Consider the following 24765-nt stretch of genomic DNA (forward strand, 5'->3'; position numbering starts at 1 on the left):
CAGCCATTTTGTACTCAGTATGGCGCCCGTCACATCCTTGATGACGTCAGTCTCATCCAAGGTGATGAGACCACATCGGAGCGGGTGCTGGTCACGTTTGTGATGACATCAGTTGCGTCCAAGGTGACGTGACCGTGTCCAAGATGGCGTCAACTGCGTCCAAGATGGTGCCGGCCACGTCCAAGATCTATCTTAAATTATTTTTGTATAAATCATTTTGATATTCACAAAATGTTTTCTTATCTGATTATTTTCAGAGTTTCCAAAGACTTAAGGAATTATAAGGATGTATTATTTTAAATTTTGGATTGTAATTACATTTTTTAGTATTTTTAATGCATAATATAAATTAAGGAAATTATGACTTCAATCCTAGTATGGTAGTCTCTGAACTGTATTTTCTAGTTGTTTGCCTAATAAAACTACTGGATCCGTTTAGTAATGTGAAATACCTAACAATTATCCCCGCAGTACTAACAGCTGTTAATTTGCTAACTATTTGAATACTTGTACCTAAAAGAGGGAGAGTAATGTATTGGAATAAACAGTAACAACAAATGAATTGTAGTTTGCATGAGAACAAAGTGGGTAACCACTGCTTTCCAATAGTGTACAATAATGCCATGAAATTACCTCAGCAATTATATCAGTAAGTCTTGATATCCTAGTTTTTGGGGTTTTTTGACAGCCACCTTTATGCCACCTTTTTGAGAGTTTACTCCATTTAAAAGATCTTGAGTAAGTTTGCATGATTTACAGATAAGGTGAAATGAAAACAGAAATCATTTATCAGTAGATGGTATTCATTTATTCAACTAACATTCATCAGGGTCAGGGCCAGCTTTCTGGGTGTGTGACTAGGTAGTTGTACAACATCCTACTCTTGAAAGGGCCCCTCACTTAGCTGGCACCTGCACTAGCTCTAATGCTGTGCTGTCACCGTCTTGAAATTCTTAATAATTATTTAACATGTGGCCTTGCATTTTTATTTTGTGTTGGGCCCTGTAATTTATGTAGGCAGTCCTAGTCAAGATATAGATAGATAAATATGTATATAGATAGATAGACAATATTATATCCCAAATGGACGGACTGACAGTCTGACGTGATTCAGGCTGTCAATCTTCCTGCACATTCTATCTGTGTGGAATAAGCAGGGTTAAAGGCAAAGGCAGAAAATCAGGGAAAATGCAAAAGACAGCCCACCTTAGGTTAAATGTAAGAGATAAGGCAAAAGGTAAATTCAGGTCTCCTGAGAACAGTCAGATTATGTGAAATAAAATCAAGCAAAAATCCATACTCCTTACCATGGCCCATGGCCCGTAAGACCCTGGGTAATCTGGACCCTGCCTACGTCTCTAATCTCATCTCCTACCAGTCTCCTCGTTCATCATGTTCCAGCCACACTTCTTTCTGTTCTGTGAACACCCCAAGTTTGTCTTGCTGCCTGAGACCTTTCCTCTGCCTGAAGTGTTTTGTCCCTTAGTTTTTCTCATGGCTGACTTATTATTTGGGTCCTAGGTAGAGCACCACTACTCAATCTAAATCAGCACTGCTTTGGCCAATCACATTTGATATCACTTTTCAGTATCTGAAATCTAGTTCGTTTCATTGTTTCCTTTTTAATTGTTTTTCTCCCACTACTAGAATGTAAATGCCATAAGAGCAGAGATCTTGGCTTGTTCACCATAATATCTCAAGCATTTAGTACAGTGCCTGCACATGACTGTGCTGAGTAGATGAATATATGAATGAAAGCAAGCAGAAGGCATTGAGATAGCATAAGGGAATTTTTGAGAGCAGTGAGCTGTTGTGCTGATGAAGACTTCACGTTTCGAAGCCTAAAATTCCTTCTTTGAAACAGTTTTCTGGTGTTGTCCATAGGGTTGGGCTGTGCTTTACAGGCAGATACTTATACTTCCACCCCCAAGACAAATGAGCAGCATTCCTGAGCTTCTTAGATTCTTGAAAGAAAAAAAAAAAAAATTCAAGAGCAAGGAGAATATTGCCTTTGGGTTTGAAATAAAGGAAATTGTAAAATAACTCTTTGATCATTTATATAGTGGTTTCCTGGAACTCTCATGTTATTTAAAGAGGATCAGTTCAGTTAAGTAATGTTTAGCCCAGGGAAGGGAGTCATTCCTGTTTTTGCCAATGTTCTTAAACAACCCTAGGGCTATATAAATAAGCTGATGCCATCTTGAAGAATCTCTGATATGATAAGGTATACAAGTTGCCACAGTTTCCAAATGCTGTGATTTTTACATGTCTTCAAGAATAATACTGAATCTATAGGTCTAACTTTACAACAAGAAATATTTATACTTTTAACGTTAGCGCTAGTGAATCAATAAATAGTAGTCATTTTATAGTTGTCAGTCCAGTCTTAGAATTCAGACAGATTATTTATTGGGTAGCCACAATCATCATGCCACTGTCTTTTCTTGAAATGACCTTAATGTGAAATGTTTCTACACTGGTACCCTTTTTCCTCCCCTCTAATCCCTCCCAAATGACTTGACTGCAGGCTACCAGACTAATCTTAAAGGTGCATGGACATTTAAAAAAAATCCTCCCCTCAAAAAACATTGGGGAGCTTGTAGTTTTAATAATCCTGGTGTGAAATTATTGATTTTTAGAGCCAAAAAAGAAATTTTAAAGATCCCTTGATGAATGATTTTGTCATTCTACATATGAAGAAACTGGAGAGCTGGGTGATTAAATGGCTGCTCAAAGTCACATGGCTAGTGATCGGCAGAAATGGAACTCAAACCTATAGACCAGCGCTCTTCTTGATGCAGCAGACTTCTAAGTTTAAAACCAGTGGCAAGGAAAATTTTGAATTTTTTCTTTTGAAACAGACAATAGGTGGTTAATTTCAGAAGAAAATAACATTAAATGCAGTTTGTATTATGAGTTTCTTTGCTATGAGTCTTCCTTTTTAAATTATAGGAGGAAAAAAGTGTATTTTATTTGTTTTTACTGCCTGTCAATTTGCTCAGAAAGGAGTAGCCTTAAAAAATTGTTTAAAGGGGGTAGTCAGTTTTGGGGGGAGAACACAAGATCTATGTTGTTTTCTCTTTCAGATTGCAAAATTGGTAGATACCTTAGCAAACAGAGATTAAAGAAGAGAATGACATAAAAGGAAAATTACATTAAAGGGGACACCACTAGAAGGAACTCACTTTAAATACTAGATTCCAAGAAGGGAGATCCAAACCTGATAACTTTTTTGATATTTTTCCTTCTTTATTAAAATCATATATCAAAGTATATATCCTTGTTGCGAATCAATCAGAAAATAAAGAATAATTTAAAGAAGAAAAGTTTTTAAAACATTACATAAAAACCTAATTCCAATTATCAGTTATTATTGTTTACATTTTAATGTATATTCTTCCTTAAATGTAATTTTGAAAGATGGAATTATTCTATATATTCTATTTTTACCTTGCTTTTGTTTTTCAGCTAGATCTATTTTGATGACTACATAGCATTGTTTTATATTGGTATACTGTAAATTATTTAACCAGTTATCAGTTTTTACATGTTTAGGTAGTTTCTAATGTTTTGTAATTAGTAACTATTCTGTGATGTTACTCAGAAAGTAACAAATTTTTTTTGTATTTGCTGGATCAACCCTTGCCACCCGTAGAGTATTAAAATAACCTAGTTATCCTACCTTTGGTAGACAAACCCTGGATTTGGATTTTCTTTTTTTTTTTTTTTTTTTTTTTTTCAAAAGATGACCGGTAAGGGGATCTCAGCCCTTGGCTTGGTGTTGTCAGCACCACGCTCAGCCAGTGAGCAAACCGGCCATCCCTATATAGGATCCGAACCCGTGGCCTTGGTGTTATCAGCACCACACTCTCCCGAGTGAGCCACGGGCCGGCCCTTGGATTTTCCATCATTATTGACATCCTGTCTTCCCAGATGCCCCTAATTAAAATGCTTTTTCTCCCACTTTTTTTAACCCTCTTTTTCTTGTTGTTCATAATTGTTTATTAAATGTGCTAAATTTTCATTTTCAAGGGATATTTTACAAGCCATGCTTCCCTATGTTTCTTAGATACTTGTGACCTCAGCCGTATCTTCCTTTTTGAACTTAAAATCAAGATGTGACCAATATGTCCTTATTGCTCTGTCTGGAATCTGGTTACTTTGTATAGGAAAGAATAACTAAAAGAAATAAAAATTAAAAGTTAAATCTCTCCTTTACCCTTGGAAAGACTAACAGTGCTCTCTGAGTAAAAGCCTCCTTGCATTCCTTCCTTTTTTTTTTTTATTCCCTCTCCACCTGTTAAGGAATGGACTTGACAGAGAAGCAGTCAGCACTCAGAGGGTTGGAGAGTCAGGTATTTTATTATGCCAGTGGGTCCAGATGAGCTAACACTCCAAGACCTGGGCACCGAGTTTAGGTCTTATAGGGTTTATATAGGTGGACTCCTCTGGGTTCTGTGAGTTTTGTTTTCTCAGCATTCACTTGGCTAGTACAGTAGTAAGTTTTGTTTTCGCAGAATTCATGCGACTACTGCAGTAGCTAATGCAATAAGCAAGCATGGTTATGGTAGCGAGTGTGCAAGCAGTTGATTAACAGTGATGCTAATGCGATAAGCAGGTACTATCTGAAAGCAAAACAAGCTACTGAAAGAATTAATTTTACATCTTCTCAACATACTAATATAAGCCTAGGCCCTCACAGTCAACATGAACTAAAGATCCCCAGTCACTTGGTCAAAATAATAACATGGATCTTCAGAGACTTCTAAATGGCCATTAGTCTCTGACAAAGCACCTTGCTCATGAACTTTTTAGAATTGTTATTACTATTAATATGAAGAGACTGAGTTTAGTATTAAACCAACAAATCTCTCCTTCACTGGTATCACACTTTGTTCTTTTTCTCTTTCCTTCTGGCAATCTTTTCACTTTAGACAAACAGCTAAAAGACATCAGTGTTCCTTGACTTCACACTCTGAAGTAAATTTAAAAGTATTTTGGCAAAGAGGGATGGGAATTAGGCTCTTGCTTACTAAGCTCTTATTAACCTATTCTAGGTTTATTATTTTAATCTTTACAATGACAACTTAATAAATCTTCTAATTAATTGTTTATAATAAGCAGGGGGTGGTGTGTTAGTGTGTGTGTGTTGAAGTGGTAAGATGTATTTGGATGTAAACCAGCATATTGCAGTTACACAATTTTTAACAGAAATCTAACATGAATTTGCCTGTTTCTCCTTTAGTTGGTTTATTTGTAATATTTTTAAATGAATACATTTAATCAAGCAGTAGAATTTGGGGTGGGAGGGCAAAATTATTTTCTAGAAGATACTACACTTAAGGCTTTCTGAAAAACAGTTTTTGTCATTTACAAAATAATGGATTTTAGAAAGGCATTAAATTAATAACAACAATGAAAGAAAGATAAAATGCCTAGGTGTTACCTAAATGAAAAATGTGCAAAACCAATATGAAGACAACTTTAAAACACAAAAGTTCACAAAAGAAGACTTGACAAAAAGAAGACTTGAACTATACCAAGTTCCTGGATAGGAAGACTCAAAATAACATAGAGACAGATACCAGTACTTCTTCAATTAATCTGTAAATTGAATGTGATTCCCCAACAAATAGCAGTTTTGTTTTTTAAACAAGATAAAGAGATTTTGAAGTTAATGTGTAAAAATAGACAACCAAAAACAACCAGGGAAACTTGGTTAAAAAAAGAACAATGAGAGGAGATTAGTCATACCATATATAAAAGCATATTATAAAGCCTCAATAAATAAAATAGAATGGCATTGGTGCACAAATAAACAGACTAACCAAAGGACCAGAATAAATGTTACAAAAATAGAACCAAGTACTTATGGGATTTGGTATATGATAGAGGTTGCATTTCAGATCAGTGGGGAAAAGATGGATTATTTAATTAATGTGTTTGAAACAACTGGATGATCTTCTTGGGGAAAAAAATATAAGATTTGTATATATACTTTATTCTGTATGTAAGCTAGGGTGAATTGCAAATGGACCAAAGATTTTCAAATGAAACTGTAAATGTACTAGAAGAAAATATGAGAGAGTTCTTTATAACTTTGGAGAGGGCAAGGAGTTGCTAAGTTGACCTAAAACCCAGAAATCAAAATATTGATAAATTTAGCCACAAACTTTTGCATAACAACAAAAAAAACATAACCAAAAACAAAAGGGGGGAAATATATTTGCAATTCTAAACTTCCTAGGATTTAAGAACTCCTAGAAACTGAAAAGAAAAAAAAAAAAACTGAATAGAAAAATTGGCAAAAGATATGAAAACACAGTTTACATAAAAGGAGAGACTAAATTGTTCTTAAAGCATTAAAACAAAAACAAAAACAACTAAGCCTCACTCAGACTTTCTTAAGATACTGTTTTCATCAAGACTGGCAATAATCCAAAAGTTATGTGGTATATATATGGAGTATGCATAAAGCAAATGTACTTCACAGGGCCTGGTTTTCCAAAGCCTTGCAGTTGCAATTATTGACCTTGCAAAGGACAAGAAATTTTTCCCAGGCTATAGTCTCTGTTGTAAGATAAAGAATTGTAACACAGCAAGGTGCTGGCTCAAAGACAGACAGGTTACTGATTGATAAGTAAAGATACTGGGAAATTGCTGTAAGAAGAGAATGTTTGCTAAAACAAGCTTTTGTTAGTGGATCGACTTAATTGCATTATAGAATGTCACCTTGCCTGTCTTACTGAAACTGTACTTAGCAAAAACCCCACCTATGTTCTCTTCCTGTAACTTCCTGGTCTGGAGAATAAATGTGGGAAGAGAACCCCAATTCATGGTTAATTTCCCAAATGGAAAGAATGCCTCTCTCTTGAGGGTTCTGGGAGATTAACCCCTTTTCGGGGCTTCTCACTACTCAGAAGAGATGGGCTTTGAATAATCTCTGGTGGCTCCGTCACCAAGGGGAAAAGGGGTGACAAATCTGTGGGAGACAAAGCCACCTATATATACTGTGATGGTAAGAATTTGGAGTAGCAGGCACTGTTATTGGTAGGATTATTGGTAAGTTAGTAAATTAGTACAACTCTGAGGGCAATTTGGCAATGTCTATCAATTTCATTATGGTATTATGGTAATTTCATTAAGTTAATATTTACTACAAATTCTGGCAGGAGAAATGTTTATACCTTTCCCTTTTATTTTCTCTATTTTGGGTCTACTAAAGAGAATTAGTTTTAGAAAGTGTTGAATGTCATGTCTCTGAGAATAAAAACTAAGTCTTATTCAAACACAATATGCATGTTGGGCAGATTTTTATGATAAGATTTCAGATTATATGAGATGAAAACTGGTTTAATAAAATCATTAGTGAAGAGGTTTATATACCAAAGTCAAATTCTAATCAAAGTATTCTGGAATAGATTCATCTCGTAAAACAAGGTTTTTTTTCTTCAGTGTTTCTCTGTTTTTGCTGACCTAACCTTTTATCCTATATGACTCACCAAACTAGAAAAATGATACATTTTCCTTGAATGTACATATTTTTAGTAAAAGAGCAGAATATTTTCATTCTGTGTCATTCATTAATGTGAAGTGGGGGGGGGGAAATGTGTGTATTTGTGTGCAAATGTATAACATTACTAGCACCTCTGTTGATTGAGGGCCTTGCAAGTTTGTGTAAAAGAAAGGGAAGGGACAGGCATTTATGATGTTTAAGGATATGACAATGGATATATTGTTCATTAAGACAAAAAAAGGTTTGCTGTTTGGATAGATAGGATTAAACCCATTTCTGTTATTGTAAAAAAAAAAAAAGCTTAATTAATAGTGTTATCTTCATATAAAAGAGGTAGCATATTACTTCTGTGAACACTCTCTCATCCTACACTTTTGGAGAGTGAAGTTTTCCACATAAATTAATTTCCCAGCATGCTGTAGTAGAAAAAGCTTGGGTTTGGAGCCAGGAAGAACTGGATTCAAATTTCACTTTATAACTAGCCTGTGAAAGTGGCCAAGTGACATGACTTAGTTTTCTTTTATATAAAATTGAGTTAATGATACCTGCCTTGTGGGGCTCCTATGGGAAGAAAATCCTCTCACATGGTGCCTGGCTGTACTGGTTAGTGAACGACCCTTCCTTCTGAGTTTGGAGGCCTTGCTCCACCCTCCTTTAGCTCCTTGTGCATACCACTGTAGGAGCACTTCACACCCTCTGATGTCTGTTTATTTGATTATCTCTGGGGATGGACTCTGCTTCTTATCTCATCTCTAGCACTTAGGACACTGCCAGGCCTGTTAGGTGGATGGAATAATTTAAACACTTAAATTTTATTTTAATACTTTAAAGTAGAAATATTTTTTGAATATCTTAACTATATCGTATTGAATCTGTTGTAGAAATTTAGTGTTGACGCATCCATTAGACTTGGATATGTTCCAAGAGGACCTGGGGACCGTGGGCCCAGTTAGGACAAATCACCACTAGATGGGGATCTTATTCACTCTGGCATCAGTGGAAAGACTGCTCAGTTTTTTTACATCTCCCTTTGAGCTCGGGGTTACTATTGTTACCTTAATATGAGGAGATGTCAAGAGTTTAGGTAACTTTTGTAATGCCATATGACTGGCACACAGCAGTATTGCTATTTGAACTCAATGTTTTTTATTTATGTCTAGTGCATTTTCCACGATATTAAATAAGTTCATTTGAAATACTTAGCATAGTATGTGACACATAGTGCCACTAAATGGTAGTTACTGTTATTATTGTTATAGCAAAACTTTCTACCTTGAGGTTTGACAATCTGCCCCATGCATGCATTATTACAGCAATCTGTAATGAACTTACGCAAACTTACTTTTAGAATTGAACTCTCTTCCATGGCTATATCAGTCTTGTGGACAACTGCAGTGACTTTTGACTCTGAGTCACTACTAGTCAAAGCCTTAGGATTGTAAACTCTTCCCTCAAGTCACCCCTCTTTTCCTCATGGGGTACTGAGTAATTTTCTTGCTTCGTGGCTGCTGGACTTTGGCTGCTGTCAGTCTTGTTGCTTGGTGGCTTCGTTTCTCTGGCTGCCGTTGAGCTGCATGCTTCCACTGTTCCTGTTGCTTGCAACTGCAGTAGCTGTGAAAGTCAAAGTATGTTTTTTCAACATCCAGGCCAGTGAGAACAACTCTGTGTTAGGCTCCCAAAAGGGAGTTGGCTTTCTTTTCGGAGGTCCACTCAATTCATACAATGGTTGGAGAAGAGATAGAATGATCCTCTTGATTTTAGTTCTCTGCCTCAGAACTTCCTAGAACTTTGGATGTCTAAGTCCACAACCTCTCTGGAATTCTGCAAGATGGCTTTTGCCTGCATCTGTTTCCTAGACCAGAATTTTGCTGTGAATCAGCTGCTGTCATGCTGAGATATTGATTCTCTTCAGCTTCTTGGAGGATGTCACCTCTGTTTACCCCAGTTCAGCATATAAATATTACCATTTTCTATGTGTGTGCTCAAATTTAAAAGTGTTTAAGAAGTACTGCCCTAGGTGGCCGCTTCTTTGGTCCTCTTTTATCAATTATCACTCCACTGTTTACTTTTTATGTTCCAGAAACTTGTTGACAGTATACATCTGATTGCTCTTCTCTTTTCCTATTTACTATTTACATTATTAATTTTTACAGTTTGTAACCCTTTACTCTCATATCAGTGGGTTCTTGGGAGGGACAGAAAATATATGCCAAGGTCAAGATGCCATTTTTAACTGAAAATCAGGATCAGGTTTTGGGTTTTTAAAAAATTCAGCTTTATTAAGGAATAATTGATCTACAACAAACAACAGATCTTTAAAACTGAGGCAGGATAGAAGAGGGACGCGCCCCAGGGAGGCTGCTCATGAATATTCAGGCAGAATCAGCACTAACCACCTCCTTGCTTTGTAGTAAACCCATAATGAGCTGACAACAGCTTAACCACACAACCAGTCAGCATGCTACACCTGGAACTTTGCGATTTATGAACAAGAAACTAATACCAGGAAAAATCACAGCACCTGCGCATTAGGAGTAATACCCCACTGTGCATGTCCAGAAAACTTCAGAAACTCAGGGACTCATGACAGGAAGCTGATACAACTTTGTATCAGCCTGTTAGGCCTTAATTACCCTAGATCCTCCCCCATGGCCGAATATTCCTCACCCCAAAGTAACATATAAACCCTTGCGTTAAAGAATCCGGTTCCCTCGCGAAGACGCCTGCGCACTCTCCTGCACATATTTTGTTTTGCATTAAAGCTCCGTTATTCGAATGTTTCGACTGTCCGTCCCTCTTCCTTAACTTTCGTTGTATGGGTGCTCACTGCAATGCAGGGCCCTCTTGGTCCGCGAAAGGTCTATCTTCATGGTTTGACCAAGAACCTAAAACTGCAGTCTAGTAACAATGTGAGACAATTTGGTACATTTCAACATGTGTATCCGTTTGTGAAACCATTGCTACAATGAAGATACCTACTATACTTAGGAAGAAACTGAGGCTTGGAGAAGCCGAAAAGGTGAAATCAGAACCCAGATCTCAGGTCTCAAGGTCCATGCTGTAGGCTCTACACCCTGAGTTCTAGCTGGAAAAACAGTGAAAAACACACACTCTCTCTGAATCTAGTCACTCATTTCTTCAGTAAAAGAGTTGTGCTAACTGATGCTAATGGCTTTTTCAACTTTAAATTCCTTTGCTTCATTTATATTTCTTATGCAGAGGTGGTAAACCTCTGTTCTAATACAGTGTGTTTTAATTAAATGAAACTGCACTATTCTGTAATTTTCACGGTGGAGCTATCCAAGACGTCACAATCATACTGTTTTCTTTTCATAGGCAAGTGTTTAAGAAGCTTATGGAGCAATATGAGTCAAAGTAATATAGGATCTGCAGGAAGTCCCTCAAGAAAATTGGTGAGACAATAAAGATTTCTGTTTTCTTCAAGCGTATAATATATTTATTTTTCTGAATATAAACTTCCTAGCTTTGTGCTCGCAAGAAACATTTTCTTCAGTCTTTTGTTATTATGTGATATTTAAGCTTACCAGTCATGGAAGCTATAATAGTTACTTAAGCTTACCTGTATTCACTTTGCCAGAGAATGCAGATTTTATGAAGATACAGATATTCATAATGATATAGACCTATCTAGAGAGCTGTCTTTATACTTCTCAGATGTTATCATCAATGACTAAAATGCTATAGCCCAAAATACATAAAATCCATCTAACATCTATACAAAGGCATATGTTGTTTATGTGCCAAGTGGATATAATATTTTTATGCAAAGTTAGTATCAAATTTGACTGTTCAAAGACCTGACAATTTGTTTTCTAATTCTCCAATCTTAGGAAAAGAAGATTTTATAGACTCTTCATCAAGATCTTCATTTATACATCTGTTACATCCAAGGCTACTGTGGTGAAATCATGAGTAAAAATACATCTGCTGTAGTATCATCCAGTCTACTTGAAAAGTAATTTTTAAATTAAGTGTAATATGTTTTGAAATATCATAGTTTGAGATGTATAGACTGTTAATGAACATTTGGTTGGAAGTCTTTTATAGCTGGCTATCTAATGTGGTCTAAGAAAGCAGTAATGAGTAATGAGTAAAATAATACATTGAATTACCTTTTGATGTAAATCAATGTATGGACACAATCATCATTCTCTTTAAAATTATTTGTAGAGATTGCTTTTCTTTTAAATTTGATTTTATTTTTTGAACATCTAAAATGTTTTATAATTTCAGTATAAAGATTACGTAATGTAAGATTAGCTTTTGCTGACTAATAAACTGGCCCAAAGTGCTTTAAAACAATAAGCATCTGTTCTTTCCCTTGATTCGGTGGGTTGGCTGAGCAGTTCGCAGTTCGCAGTTCTGCTCTGCTGTGTGGCTGAGATCTTTTTAGCTTGGTCTCTCATCCTTCAAGAGGCTAGCTCAGGCTTTTTCATGGTGGTGAATGGTTCCTAATGACAAGCACAAAGTTTTTCAAATGTCTATTTTTCTCATGTTTTCTGGTGTCCCATTGGCAAAACCAATTCATATAGCCAAGTCCAAATTCAAGGAGTGGAGATGTAGACTTTACTTGTAAGGAAGTGAGCAGCAAAGTCACATTACCAAGGGGCATGCACACAGGGATTGGAGGAATTAGTAGCCATTTTGCAAATACGTGATATACATTTAACAAATTATATTCAGAGAAGTCCTACTTTTATTCTTCTCCTTAACTCTGTGCCCTCATTCTTCCTATAGATAACCATTTTTATTCTTACTTCTTCGTAGTGCTTCTTTTTGCATAAGCAAATGCATATAAATATAAATATGTTCATATTATATGTTCACATAATATATCTATTTGGATTCCACTCCCAAGAATATTCTTTAGTAAAAGGTAGCATATTATATACACATAGTGCTTTGACCTTGCCTTTTTGTCTTAACTTAAAATTATGTCGTGGTGATCACCTCATATCAGTTTATAAAGACCTTTGTTCCTTATTATAAGTGCATAGTATCCTATCCTGTGGATGTGCTTTAAATGGCCACAAACGTGTCTTTTAAAGTTGCTTACCTAATTCATTAAATTATTTGGCTTTTGGATTTTTCAATGTAGTGTAATAATCAGCTAAAAGCAATTCTCTTCAGTCACCAATAATAAATCTTTAAATTTAATTAATATTTCAAAAGTATTTTTCTTCTACTCCAAAGAAAGAAGCATTATTGCTGTAAATTCTTTTATGTTTTGGTCGTTTTATAGAGAAAATTAAAAATACAGGTAAGAAAATCCATTTGATTGCTTTTATGTCACCAAACTTTTTAAAATGTAGTTACTAGTAGGTACTAAATATTTTAGGTTGTCTAGATTTAAGAATTTGATTTAGCAAGTAGTTTAAAGAAAAAAATGGTACAGATCTCTAGCTTAACCTGTGAGTGCTAATTTACTTTATTTTAGGGATCCTGCCTTTCAAATGATTACAGTTACCAGGGAAACAGGCCTTGGCTTGAAGATCCTAGGAGGAATTAACCGAAATGAAGGTCCTTTGGTATATATTCAGGAAATTATTCCCGGAGGAGACTGTTATAAGGTAAAAATAACCCCCCTAACAAAAGACAAAAACAAAGTACATCAGTGGTGAGGTTTGTTTTTCTACTTTATCAGTAAATTCTTAGTATTAACTGAATGTCCACTGTGACCATATCTCGTGAGAGATACAAAAGGACTGGAAGGTAGACGTTTAGCCTTAGAGAGCTTTAACCTAACAAATGAATAGGTTCTTCATATACGAAAATAACACATATTTCAGGGTCTAACTAAGGTTATATACATCTTTAATTATATTCTGTTCAACTTTAACCCTAAGTCTAGTTGAAAGAAATTATATTTGAAGACGTTATCTGTCTAATACTCTTGAGTTTTCATTAAGTTGGATCAGTTGAACTTGAACTACTTTCATTTAACCTCTCCTAAATGCAAAACTACCCTAACAAAAACAGCAAACAAAATCTACTTACTTCTGAATTTACATTAATTTTTGTTCTTTTTAATTATATCACTCAGTTGCCCACATGAGAAGTTAGAGTTAGACCAGAATGTCCTTTTTTTTTTTTTTTTTTCACTTTAGTTGTTAGGACGCTCAGACCCAAATTTGAAGCACAACCCCAGCAACTTGGTTAAGGAACTGGGTACTATATCTGCATTCTCTTTTCTCTTGGACTTCATTTGCTACTTCTGTTTTACTAGTGTGATTATATGAGGGGTCTTCAAAAAGTTCGTAGAAAGGTTTGTATTATCTTTTAATTCTATTTTTCCACAAACTTTTTGAATTACCCTCTTATATGTCATTTGTTGAAAATTGCCTCCAGTTCTTTTTGAAGAGATCTGGGATATAAAGAATTTAACAGAATATTCTATTAATATCAGGTTATATAGCATGAGAAAGAATCCTCTTATTAAGTTTGTTCTTATCGTTCTTGTTGTTTTGGTTAAATAGTTTTACTCTTACTCTCCCCCCGACCTCCAACAGCTGTAAAGACTTGTTTAGCAAGTAGTTTATCTACTCAAATGGATTTTTTTCCTTGTTAGTTTCATCAAAAATTCCAACATAGTTGCAATTATTTTAATTGTTTCAGGCTTGCTCAGATAATAAGGCATATTCCAAATATACTTTCCAAGTTTAAGTATTATGTAATACGTTTAAGACATTATAATGAAATAAATTTTTGGCTATCAAATTTAAATTATTAACCTAATAAGAATATATTTAAATGTTAAACAAAAATGAGTTTTTTCTTCTAAGAATTGAGATGTTTAGTACTACTTTAGTTTTTAAGCTGAGGGTGTGTGTGTGTGTGTGTGTGTGTATTCAGTATAGCTAAGTTATTTCTTAGACTGTACTTGATATAATGCAATAATAGGTGAAGGTACCTAACAAATGATAAGAATTTGCTTTTAAGACAGGCATTAATTTGTGCTTTATTATTACCATGAAAAATATTTGCAGTTAGAATTATAAGTGGACAGTAGTGGTGCTGAAGGACTCTTTATCTGCTGTCAGTGTTAGCAGTCTAAGTAATTATACCTCTAACATATATACTTTTTTCTTGTTGGCTTTCTTAGAACTTCATTTAAAAGAATATTAAAAAGCAAGGGGGTTAATGAGAATGAGAAATTTGTTATTGGACACAAAGAATGATTATGCATAGTAATGATAAATAAGCTATCCTGATTTGACCATCACATATTGTACACAGCTATTGATAGTTAACTTTGTACCCCATAAATATGTATAATCATTTATGCTTTCATAAAAATGAAAAAATAGACACAAAATACCCTTCAATATTCTCTGTTTACCACTAGAGGGCAGCACAGAGCTATTAATGTTCTTTGATTATACCTGGTCCTGTCCAACAGAAGAAAACAGCCAAAATATAGAAAGATGTAGGAGGAGAAGATAAGTAATTTTCCAGTGCTTACATTTATTTTTGAATATTTTCTCAGGATGGAGAGCTATATGCGTATTTGTTCTGCAAATACGAAATGGATGCAATTTTATTTTTAATTTTTTTTATTATTAATAATACACTTCTGTGTTCTAAGTACTGTTTTAGGTATGTTAATAAATTTGTAATGTGCACAACATTTATGCTTAGTAAGTGTATTCAAAGACTAGGAAACAGGCTCATAATGTTATCCTTATTAAGTTGCTGAATTGAGCAACTGTTAATAAATGCATATGAGTGCTTTAACTTGCTATAATTTTGTTGTAAATTATGTCTCAGAATTAACAATGTAAGCAATCTCAAACTTATAGATTGATTATATTCCTTTCATGTCCCAAACTTCCCGAAGTGTAAAGGATTATTGGAACTCAAAAAGGAATTTTCTTTAATTATGGTTAGCCACCCCCCACCTCAAATGTTTTTCTCCTGGAAAATATGGGAATACAAGAATGGTTTAATAGAACCAGAATATCATGTTTCTTTGAAAAATATATTCAGAGTTCAAACTTGGAATATCATGAACTCATTTTTTTTTCAGTTCAAGTAGGAAAGAAGATAAGATTCTCCCAGTTCTAAGAGCTAAAGGCAGCATAGAACAAATGCACTGGTTACTGAGTTAAGAAAATATAAGAACTTCAAGACCCTTTTACCCTATTACCTAGTCTCATATCAGTCTGGAGTCCTCAACATTTCAACATTAGACCTTTTCTCTGGCTGAGATACTCTTTTAAGCTTCATACCTCCATATGTAATTCCCCGATCAACATTTCCTCTTGGATCTCTTAAAGTCACCTCAAACTCAACATTGCTGAGACAGAATCCATGCTATTCACATCACGCTCTTATCTGCTTATTATTTCCCAAACAGGGCTTCTTCCAGTCTTTCATATCTTGATGAATGACACCTTTTTCAATTGTACAAAGTCAGAAATCCTAACAGCTTCCTAACTACTTTCTCTCCCATATCAACCATATGCAGTTTATTAGCACATTCTGTTGACTTTTTTGCTCTCTAAATATCTCTTGAACCCATCAGTCTTCTTGATTTCCATTCTTATTGGCATAGCTTAAACTATCATCACTTTATATCAGCCCTCTCAATATCTTTGTCTGCTCTTATGCACTGTGCCTATTTCCCTCCCAAACTCTTACTAATACTTAGTTGCCTACAAGGCTCTATATAGTGTGGTTCCTGCCCTCCACTTTTCTGGCTCTCCATCTCAATGCTTTCAGAACGACATTTTCCCAGTTCCTGGAAGGGGCCAATTTCTTTCTCATTTCACATGCTATTCCCAGTCTGAGATAACCCTTTCCTGTTCTCCCATTACTTCCAGATACCAATTCAAAGACCACTTCCTAAGGGATATGTTTGTTACCTGTTCTCCCCAAGTCTAAGCCAGGTTTTGTTTTTCCTTTATGTGTTCCTAGATCCTGTTCTCAGTTTGTGATGATGTATCAGTATCTGTGATTGTTTTAACAACTCTGCCTTAACCATAAAACAGTATGTTTCTTAAGGGCAAGGATTCTATCTGATTTTATTTACAATAATATTCTTAGCCACCATTGTGGTGTCTGACACATACTAATTGCCCAATTAATACTTATGAATAAAGGAATGAATGAATGCTTCCTTAGTCATTCTGTCACATTTCTGAGGATAATTGATCTGCCTATTTACCATTCCACTGCCAACATCTGGGCTCCATATCAAGGCACCTCTACTTCCTGGTCCTTTATGTCAGATTCTGGACAAGTTTTCAAGTGTTTTTATTTCTTTTCTTTTGTTGCTAATAACATTAAAAAAGCAGGCAAAAATCAAAAGCTTCTCTTTAAACCTGATACTATATTTTATATTTCACTTAGTTGATTCTAAGACACATATATTTCGCACATAGAAGCTATATGTATATGTGTGTGTGTGTATATATATATGTATATAACACGCATATATGTATGTAATAGACCTGTGTGTGTGTGTGTTTTATTCTTCTCCCATTCTGAAATTGCGATGGATCTAACAATCAATGTTATAGTGTAATTGGCAGTATTTTTTTCTCTTAGTGCTGCATAAAATAATGGTGTCTCTTAACAATTAGTGGCATCTTAGATTTGATAAATTCCGGACTTTTGTTTTGTCAAGCCCTATAGGTAGAGACAGAGGTCACACAGTTATAAGTGCTAATGGTTAGTCGTTATTCACAAAGGAAGTAGGGCATAGTTAACTTTCAGAGGAAATCTATTTTCAGGGTACCCTGGGCATATCACTGGAACTGGCACCAAGGCTTTTGTATAAATAGCAGGACCAGGCTTCTGGATAGCAAAGTATGAAGAAACCAATCCACTGGGAGCTGAAGAAGTAGCAGCCATGGTGGCTTACTTTGCAACATCACTCTCTTTACTCCTTTGTCATTATTATTTCTGTCATAGCCACCTTAACCTTCCTCAGACTGTTTCCTGTACCTCATTAATTTATTGTGGACTTATCATACAGCTAGCACTATGCTGGGGAAACAACCTGGAAAGGTCGTGGTTCTTGACAACTGAAAGAATCAGTGCTACTAGTTTGTGAGTTGCTGAATTGATATGTGGGGGCCAGAGGGAAGGATGTGTAAATAAATAAGGATGGTACAAAGTAAATGCAATAATATAGGTAAATAAAAGTGTTTTTTGAGCAAAGTGAAAGGAACAATTAAGTAAATCTGGGAAACTGGAGAAAACTTGAAACAGAGATAGTGTTTGAATTTGGCTGTGAAGTTTAAGAGTTTATTAGATAGAGAAGTGGGAGGGTGGATGTTGGCATTCTAAGTAGGAATTGGTAGGTGTAAAAGCATTGAGGTTTGAAAGACTATGGCTGGTTTGAGCAAAATTCCCTGAAAACAGTGTGAAGAATTTATGTGCTGGAGTGGAAGAGATGATGAGGCTAGAAAAAGTTGGTTGCAGCTAGTTTTTTGTGCTGAGTTTGGGAAGTTAAGGAGTTTCAACTTTTTCCTACCGGGGCAGCCATCAAGTTTCTCAAGGTTGAAGCGTAACACAATTAAATTTGCCATGAATGGAAAAGTTATCCACAACAGATATAGGAGTCTGATTCACCTAACCTTATTTAACACCTACATTGTGCTATAATTTATATATGTTATTTGATTCTGATAGCTAGTGTTATAGATATTTATTCCTACTTTACAGCTAAGGAAATGGAGTCTTACAGAGGTTAAACAACTTGGGTCAGTTCAACGTTAGTAACTAAGTTAAAAGGATAACCTCAGTCTACAGCTTGTGAAAGTAAGGGAAAGGAATCCAAATCCTTGCAGAAGGAGCATTCCTTGGGATTTAGGAATAATGAGTTAGTTAAAGTAGAATCAGGCTTTATAGATGGTTTCTGATAATATGGTACTATGTCATTTAGGAAACTGTATAATAAAGTCCTAACAGGAAATGAACAGTGCTGGTAGTTTTTAGCAGAAGTGTTTAAGTGGTGAGGAACACACTATTATTTCAATGTCTACATGAATGTCAATGTGAAAGAATTCAGACTCAGAAGTTCAGCCTGTGAAAGTGCTTGGCACGTTGCCTGACTTGTTGTGTAGTTGCTCAGTAACTGCTGAATCGAATCTAGACTGTGTGGAGAGGTCTCGGCATATCCCTGAAGTTAGTGTCTTCACATATACATTAATCCATCTGGGCAGATTTCACTAGTTTAGAATGCCAGACTTTTACAGAAACAGCTTTGTTTTCATTTGCAGGGTCTGACTTTTAAACAGGTTCGGAAATTCACATGATCAGCTAAGATCTTATTCTAAGAGGCAAAGGCAAAAAAAAAAAAAAAAAAAAAAAAAAAACTGTTGTGAATACCTTTTAGAAAGAAAAAAATGCATGAAAACACCAGAAGTCACAACTAAAAGGCATTCTTTTCTTTTCTGACTCTTGTCCTGCTGGAAAATGCTACTTCAGTACATCAGTATCCCTTAATACAAGTTAAATAGCCTGCATGAGAGCTTTTCCTCTGCACCGTTAACACTGTACAGCCTGAGGGGAGTATGTGGGAAGTAGTAGGTCAGCCTAAACCCCTTGCCCACTCTGTATTCTGTAGTCTTTTTCTCCACAACCCTGACAACCAACTGTGATAGCTATAAGATATGCAGATACAGGAACTACCTCCAAACAATTTAGAATTTACTTCTGAGTTTCTTGTGGATAAAACTATGCGCCTCCCTTATCCCCTTTTCTCCTTCTCATTGTTTGTGAAGATCTAGTTTGTAAGTTGAGAAGCTCAGATTCAAATTCAGGTCTATCTGATTGCCAAACCCCGTGCTCTTTCCACTTCAGTGCATGGCCTCTAAAGTCCCCTGCCCAAATGAAAGACACTTACCATCTGACTTCTAGGCATCATTGTAGAACTTTTACTTTTCAAGGAAATTTAATAAAAGGAACTGTTAATACTGCGAACACTTAACATTGAAACAAAATAACCTAATGTTTACTGTCTACTGCTTCAATTCTACGAGAATCTTTTTTTCCTTGTCTGTGTCCTTTAAATGCTTTCCTCAATGATGCAAGCCTTTATTTTTCCCTTTTTTCCCCCTAAATTGTTGTCAGGCTTTGGGATTACAAGTTAATAGTAGTGTAATCACTTAATTTCAGGTAAAACCTACTTTATTGAACTGATTGTAAAAAGGAATTATTTTGCAGATTCCAAATGGTTTAGAGCTGGATTTAACAATGGCAGATATTTATTTAAAATATTAGATTAAAAAATTATCTATTTGACAATTCAATACCAGTTCTGGAATATAGAATGAAAATATAATTCAACTAGTTAGGTATATCATTGGGGCAAACTTATGAACTTTCTTTTTATTTGGGGGAATGGATAAATTCTTTTTTATAATATATTTGACACAAATAAAAGGATATTGTTATATCTAACTTACAAAACATAAAATTAACACCTGTGAATCCACTTAGAGTGACTTAAGAAATAGAAAATTTAAGTACAATTGAGGCTTACTGTGTGCTTTCCCCTTATTATATTTTCTACCCCCTCCCAGTAATAACCCTTCTTCAAAATTTTATTTTTATTTTTCCTCTAGCTTTTATGAGTTTTATCTTTTTTCCTGTTGGCAAAAAGGTTGTTTTCCTTGTTTGTTACCATTTCACCTTAATCTTAACTGAATGATTGTCCTCAAACTGAAATTTAGCATATTAAATTATAAGCTAAAGTATGTTAGTGTTTGAATATAGTGTTGGTACAGTTGATTTAAATGCACATGTAAGGAAACTCTGAGAAGATTTGAGCCCAGGCAATAGAGAACTGTGTTTACAAAATCTCAAAAAATCAGCCCCTTTTCTTTTTTTTCTTTCTTTTTTTTTTTTTAAATAAAGATGACCAGTAAGGGGATCTTAACCCTTGACTTGGTGTTGTCAGCACTACACTCTCCCAAGTGAGCTAACGGCCATCCCTCTATAGGGATCCGAACCCGTGGCCTTGGTGTTATCAGCACCACACTCTCCCGAGTGAGCCACGGGCCGCCACCCCCCCTTTTTTTAAAACATAATAATGTTAAATAATTTTATTAGAAAGTTTCACTAATTAGGCATAGAGACAAATAGACAGCACTTTTTTTTTTTTTTTTTTACCATTAAATAGAGGATACATAATTTTATTACAATAGCAGAGAAAAAATTTAAATAGCCAAGTTTTAGGCCTAGAAATATTATGAACTTTATGAGAGCAGAATCTCAACAGGTCATGTTTTCGGCACACTGAGAAGACAGCAGAATTTTTCTTTTTAGGTGATTACAGTCCCATGGCTTTATTTTATTTATTTATTTGTATTGGCTATGAATATTCATGGAGTACAAAGCTGGCCATCCTCACTCATGCCCAAGATGTGATGGCCAGATCAGTCAATACTGGCAGCATGTCCATCAGCACAAACAGCAAATATACTCCATGTCCCCCACCTAATTAATCCCCAACCTCCCTCCCCCTGCCCCTTACCCCCACCTCACTTTGTATCCCTAGGTGTGCTCTCTCCCTAGGTGTGCTCTCTCCCTCTGCAAGTCCAGTGCACCACTATGGTCTTTCTTTCCTTCCTTCTTTCTCTCTGAGCTCCCACTTAATGAGTGAGCACATGCAGTATTTTTCCCCCTGAGCTTTGCTTATTTCACTCAACGTAAGTTTCTTCAGGCTTATCCATGTTGTTGCAAATGGCAGAATTTCACTCTTTTTTATGGCAGAGTAGTATTCCATTGTGTATATACCACATTTTCCTTATCCAGTCCATTGATGGACATTTAGGTTGATTCCATATCTTGGCTGTTGTAAACAGAGCTGAGATGAACATGGGAGTGCAGGTATCCCTTCGACATGATGATTTCCACTCCTCTGGGTATGTACCCAGAAATGGGATTGCTGGATCATATGGAGGATCTATCTGTAGTTGTTTGAGAAACCTCCATACTGTTTTCCATAGTGGTTGTGCTAATTTACAGTCCTACCAACAGTGTAGGAGCGTTCCCCTCTATCCACCTTCTCACCAGCATTTGTTAGTTACCATCTTTTTGATTATAGCCAGTCTAACTGGTTTGAGGTGCTTTTTTGAACATGTTGGATCCATGTGGTAGATACTTACTTTGTATTACTTAGTCTTTTCCAGCAATGCTATTGTGTATTTCTCCTGATACATTTATTAAATGTAAGAAAAAAATTATTTATAAATGTTGCTATTTGTGTTATATTGTCTGACTTTGCTAGATATATTTAATCACATATTTATATAAAATTCAAATTGGTTTTTAAATTTTATATATTTTAAAATCAAATTGCCTACTTTGGCTTAAGTTTTTTTTAATATTGCATTTCAGAAAAATCATAGGGTCATTTGTACATTTAGACTATAACATCTGTTACTTAGTTTTTGAAATAATGTGTTTCTATAAAATATTTTGATGAATGTCTTATATTTATTTAGTTGCTTTCCTATGTTTTCATTAGTCAATGGAGGAGAGAATATTACATGTCTTTTTAAAAAACAATAACTGGTTTTATTTAGAAATAAAATAACTATAAATCATCATTATTATTAATAATGCACTTCAGATCAAAGATAAATTATCCTAGGGATACATTCTGGTAGATAAGACTTTTTAAAAAGTTGTTTCCTTGAATTTGTGGAAGTTGCTTAAATAGCATCAGGATGAAAATCTATCTTTTTAATCATATAAGCTTTTTCTGTAGTTATAGAAATATTGCTTTCTTCCTTTGTACTAAGGATAAGTAGAGAAGTATCTCAGGAACTGAAAAAGGAGAGGGTTTATCCTTCTTTTCCAGTTTAAATGAAGAGAAAGACAAATGAACACTGAGAAACTTGCCTAACACTGCATTAAATCTTGTAACTGATATGTTCTGTCTTATTCAGTTATTCTGGTTATGAACAGAGCTGGGCCTTAGCAAAGACAATGCCAGGCAGCCAGTTAGAATTCTTATTATTAGCAGGACACGGTAAATGCTACATGCACAGCCAAGGAGGCCTTAGTCACAGGAGGGATAGCAGATTTAGTAAAGAAGATGTTTGATCATGAGCTGGAATAGAAGTAGGACCAATATAGTGAAGATCCTCAAATAAATTTTTAAAAACCTAATGTAGGATAAATCAACATTGAACTGGATGGAGGAAAGATGCAGGAATGCTCAGAAACCAAAAGTGAATGAGGCTTGTATTCAGAAATATCCCATGATTATTTGGTCTACTTCATTACAAAGTCAGAACTTTTTCTGTCCCATAGAGCTGAGCTTTTGAAACAGGTCTCTTTTCCTGGTTTACCAGCCTATGTCCCAATATCTTCAGGATTCCTTAGCATGCAAATATATTCATAGAATACATGAACCATTCAGTTTTACTCATGTATATTACCAAACCAGGCTTTAATCAAAACATTTTGCTACTGGGATTCTCTAAGATTTTTCTTTATACTCTTTAAGACATTCTTCACAAAAACTTTTCATTGCTTTAATTGCATCAATTAAATTTTTTGAAAACATTTTATTAGTTTCTTTATAAATATTACCTTTTTTGTTAGGATGGTCGTTTGAAGCCAGGAGATCAACTTGTCTCAGTAAACAAGGAATCTATGATTGGTGTATCATTTGAAGAAGCAAAAAGCATAATTACCAGAGTCAAGTTGAGGTAACTATCCTATACATAAGATAGAATGAGTCATTTAGCATTCTCCTTAAAAATAGTAATTTCAGATGTCTTAAAGACTTTAGATCCTTAAAGAAATTTTTTTCAAAAATATTCGAAACATTATCTTAGAATTCAATTGCACTCTTTCCATAGCGTATCCATAAATTAATTTCTTTTTAATACTAGGTCAGAATCTGCTTGGGAGATAGCATTTATAAGACAAAAATCTGATGGCAGTCATCCGGAAAATTCATTGTGTACATCCATTTTAGCAACTTCAGGAGAATATGGACCTCAAGCTTCAACATTTAGTCTTCTTTCTTCTCCCCCTGAGATACTAATTCCAAAGACCTCATCCACTCCCAAAACTAAAGATACCATTTTACCTTCTTTTAAGATAAGTCAGGTAACCATAAGTTTCTCTGTTTATACATATATATACCATAAAACCCCTCTATGTTTTTATGTTAGTTAAATACATACAGAATTGTAAAACTGTTTGTTAACAAATTAGTATTTCCTTAAAAGACTTTTTTCCTTTTTTTCTGTTTAAGATTTTTGTGCTGGGTTGTCAATAAACATAATTTTTCAAGTCAGTATGTCCTGTGTCCAGAAGCATGATCAGTTAGAAAATATCAGCATGAAAAAAAGATACACAGAGATATGCCTAGATATCACTTAAGACTATGTCCGAATGTCATATGTAGTTTCAGACGATCTCTAATGTGTGTTAGTTAATTATCATTTCTGTTTTCTGCTTAAATGAAGTAAGGCAATCTTCCTTTTTTGTTCCTTAGCTTCTTTCCTACACGGTGAGGCTAAGTCTGATCATCCGATTTAGATTGCTATTGCTCCCTCACATGTGTATGCTAGAATATACTCATAGTTTACCCTATTAGAATCATATACAAAGTGGGGAATTTTTAATATCAAAATTAATATAATCAATTACTAACTGCTATAATGTCCTAACAAATTACAGTTATAAAATAGAGCAGATATTCTTTAAATCTGTATTAGCTATAAAAATAAAATAGGAAACTCAGGTAGGCTTTCAGTCAGTGGAATAATATTTGTCTAAGGTAACTTCAGTTTCAGGTACATGCTGATCAGAGACAGAGTATCAGATTTTCTCTTGGCCCCTTATACTTTGTCATTTGCAGTGATAATACCTTTTAAAAGACAAGGTGCATGGCTTTATATTTTGTTATCCTGGGACGTGGTAGAGCTGAAAGCAATTGTTACCTTTAGTTCTGAATTGCTTTGAAGCTGAATATGCACAATTTTAGAGGTCTCATATTTCTTGGAATATTGCTTTAATCTCTTTAACCGTCCTTTTTATGTTAATATGAACTTCTAATCTGGTCTTTGACCTACTTTAGAAAATGACATTGCATTTTCCTCATTTTCTTTCACAGATAAAAACTGGATACAAGAAAACAGAACAGACTCCAATTACTGCTTCGGACAACAGCCCTACAGATATATCTAATACAGGTAAATGCACATTTAATTCCCCTTGTTATTTTTTTCAATTACTCTGTCAATGAGAAG

General features: G+C 35.0%; 1 protein-coding gene across 4 annotated transcripts in view; it reads left to right on the plus strand.

The window, feature by feature from the left end:
* The window catches only part of STXBP4 (syntaxin binding protein 4), a 179754-nt gene that overhangs the window by 16206 nt on the left and 138783 nt on the right, over positions 1–24765 (plus strand). For 3 of the 4 annotated variants that reach the window (XM_063110231.1, XM_063110232.1, XM_063110233.1), the window contains 6 exons: positions 10853–10929; positions 11368–11492; positions 12975–13107; positions 23105–23211; positions 23398–23617; positions 24630–24708. In XM_063110231.1, the coding sequence (XP_062966301.1) occupies positions 11446–11492; positions 12975–13107; positions 23105–23211; positions 23398–23617; positions 24630–24708 (586 nt within the window). In that variant the 5' untranslated portion in view covers positions 10853–10929; positions 11368–11445. The remainder of the gene's footprint in view (positions 1–10852; positions 10930–11367; positions 11493–12974; positions 13108–23104; positions 23212–23397; positions 23618–24629; positions 24709–24765) is intronic. The other variant, XM_063110234.1, reaches the window with a different exon arrangement.

Source organism: Cynocephalus volans, chromosome 10 (assembly GCF_027409185.1).
Source record: "Cynocephalus volans isolate mCynVol1 chromosome 10, mCynVol1.pri, whole genome shotgun sequence".
Taxonomy (NCBI): domain Eukaryota; kingdom Metazoa; phylum Chordata; class Mammalia; order Dermoptera; family Cynocephalidae; genus Cynocephalus; species Cynocephalus volans.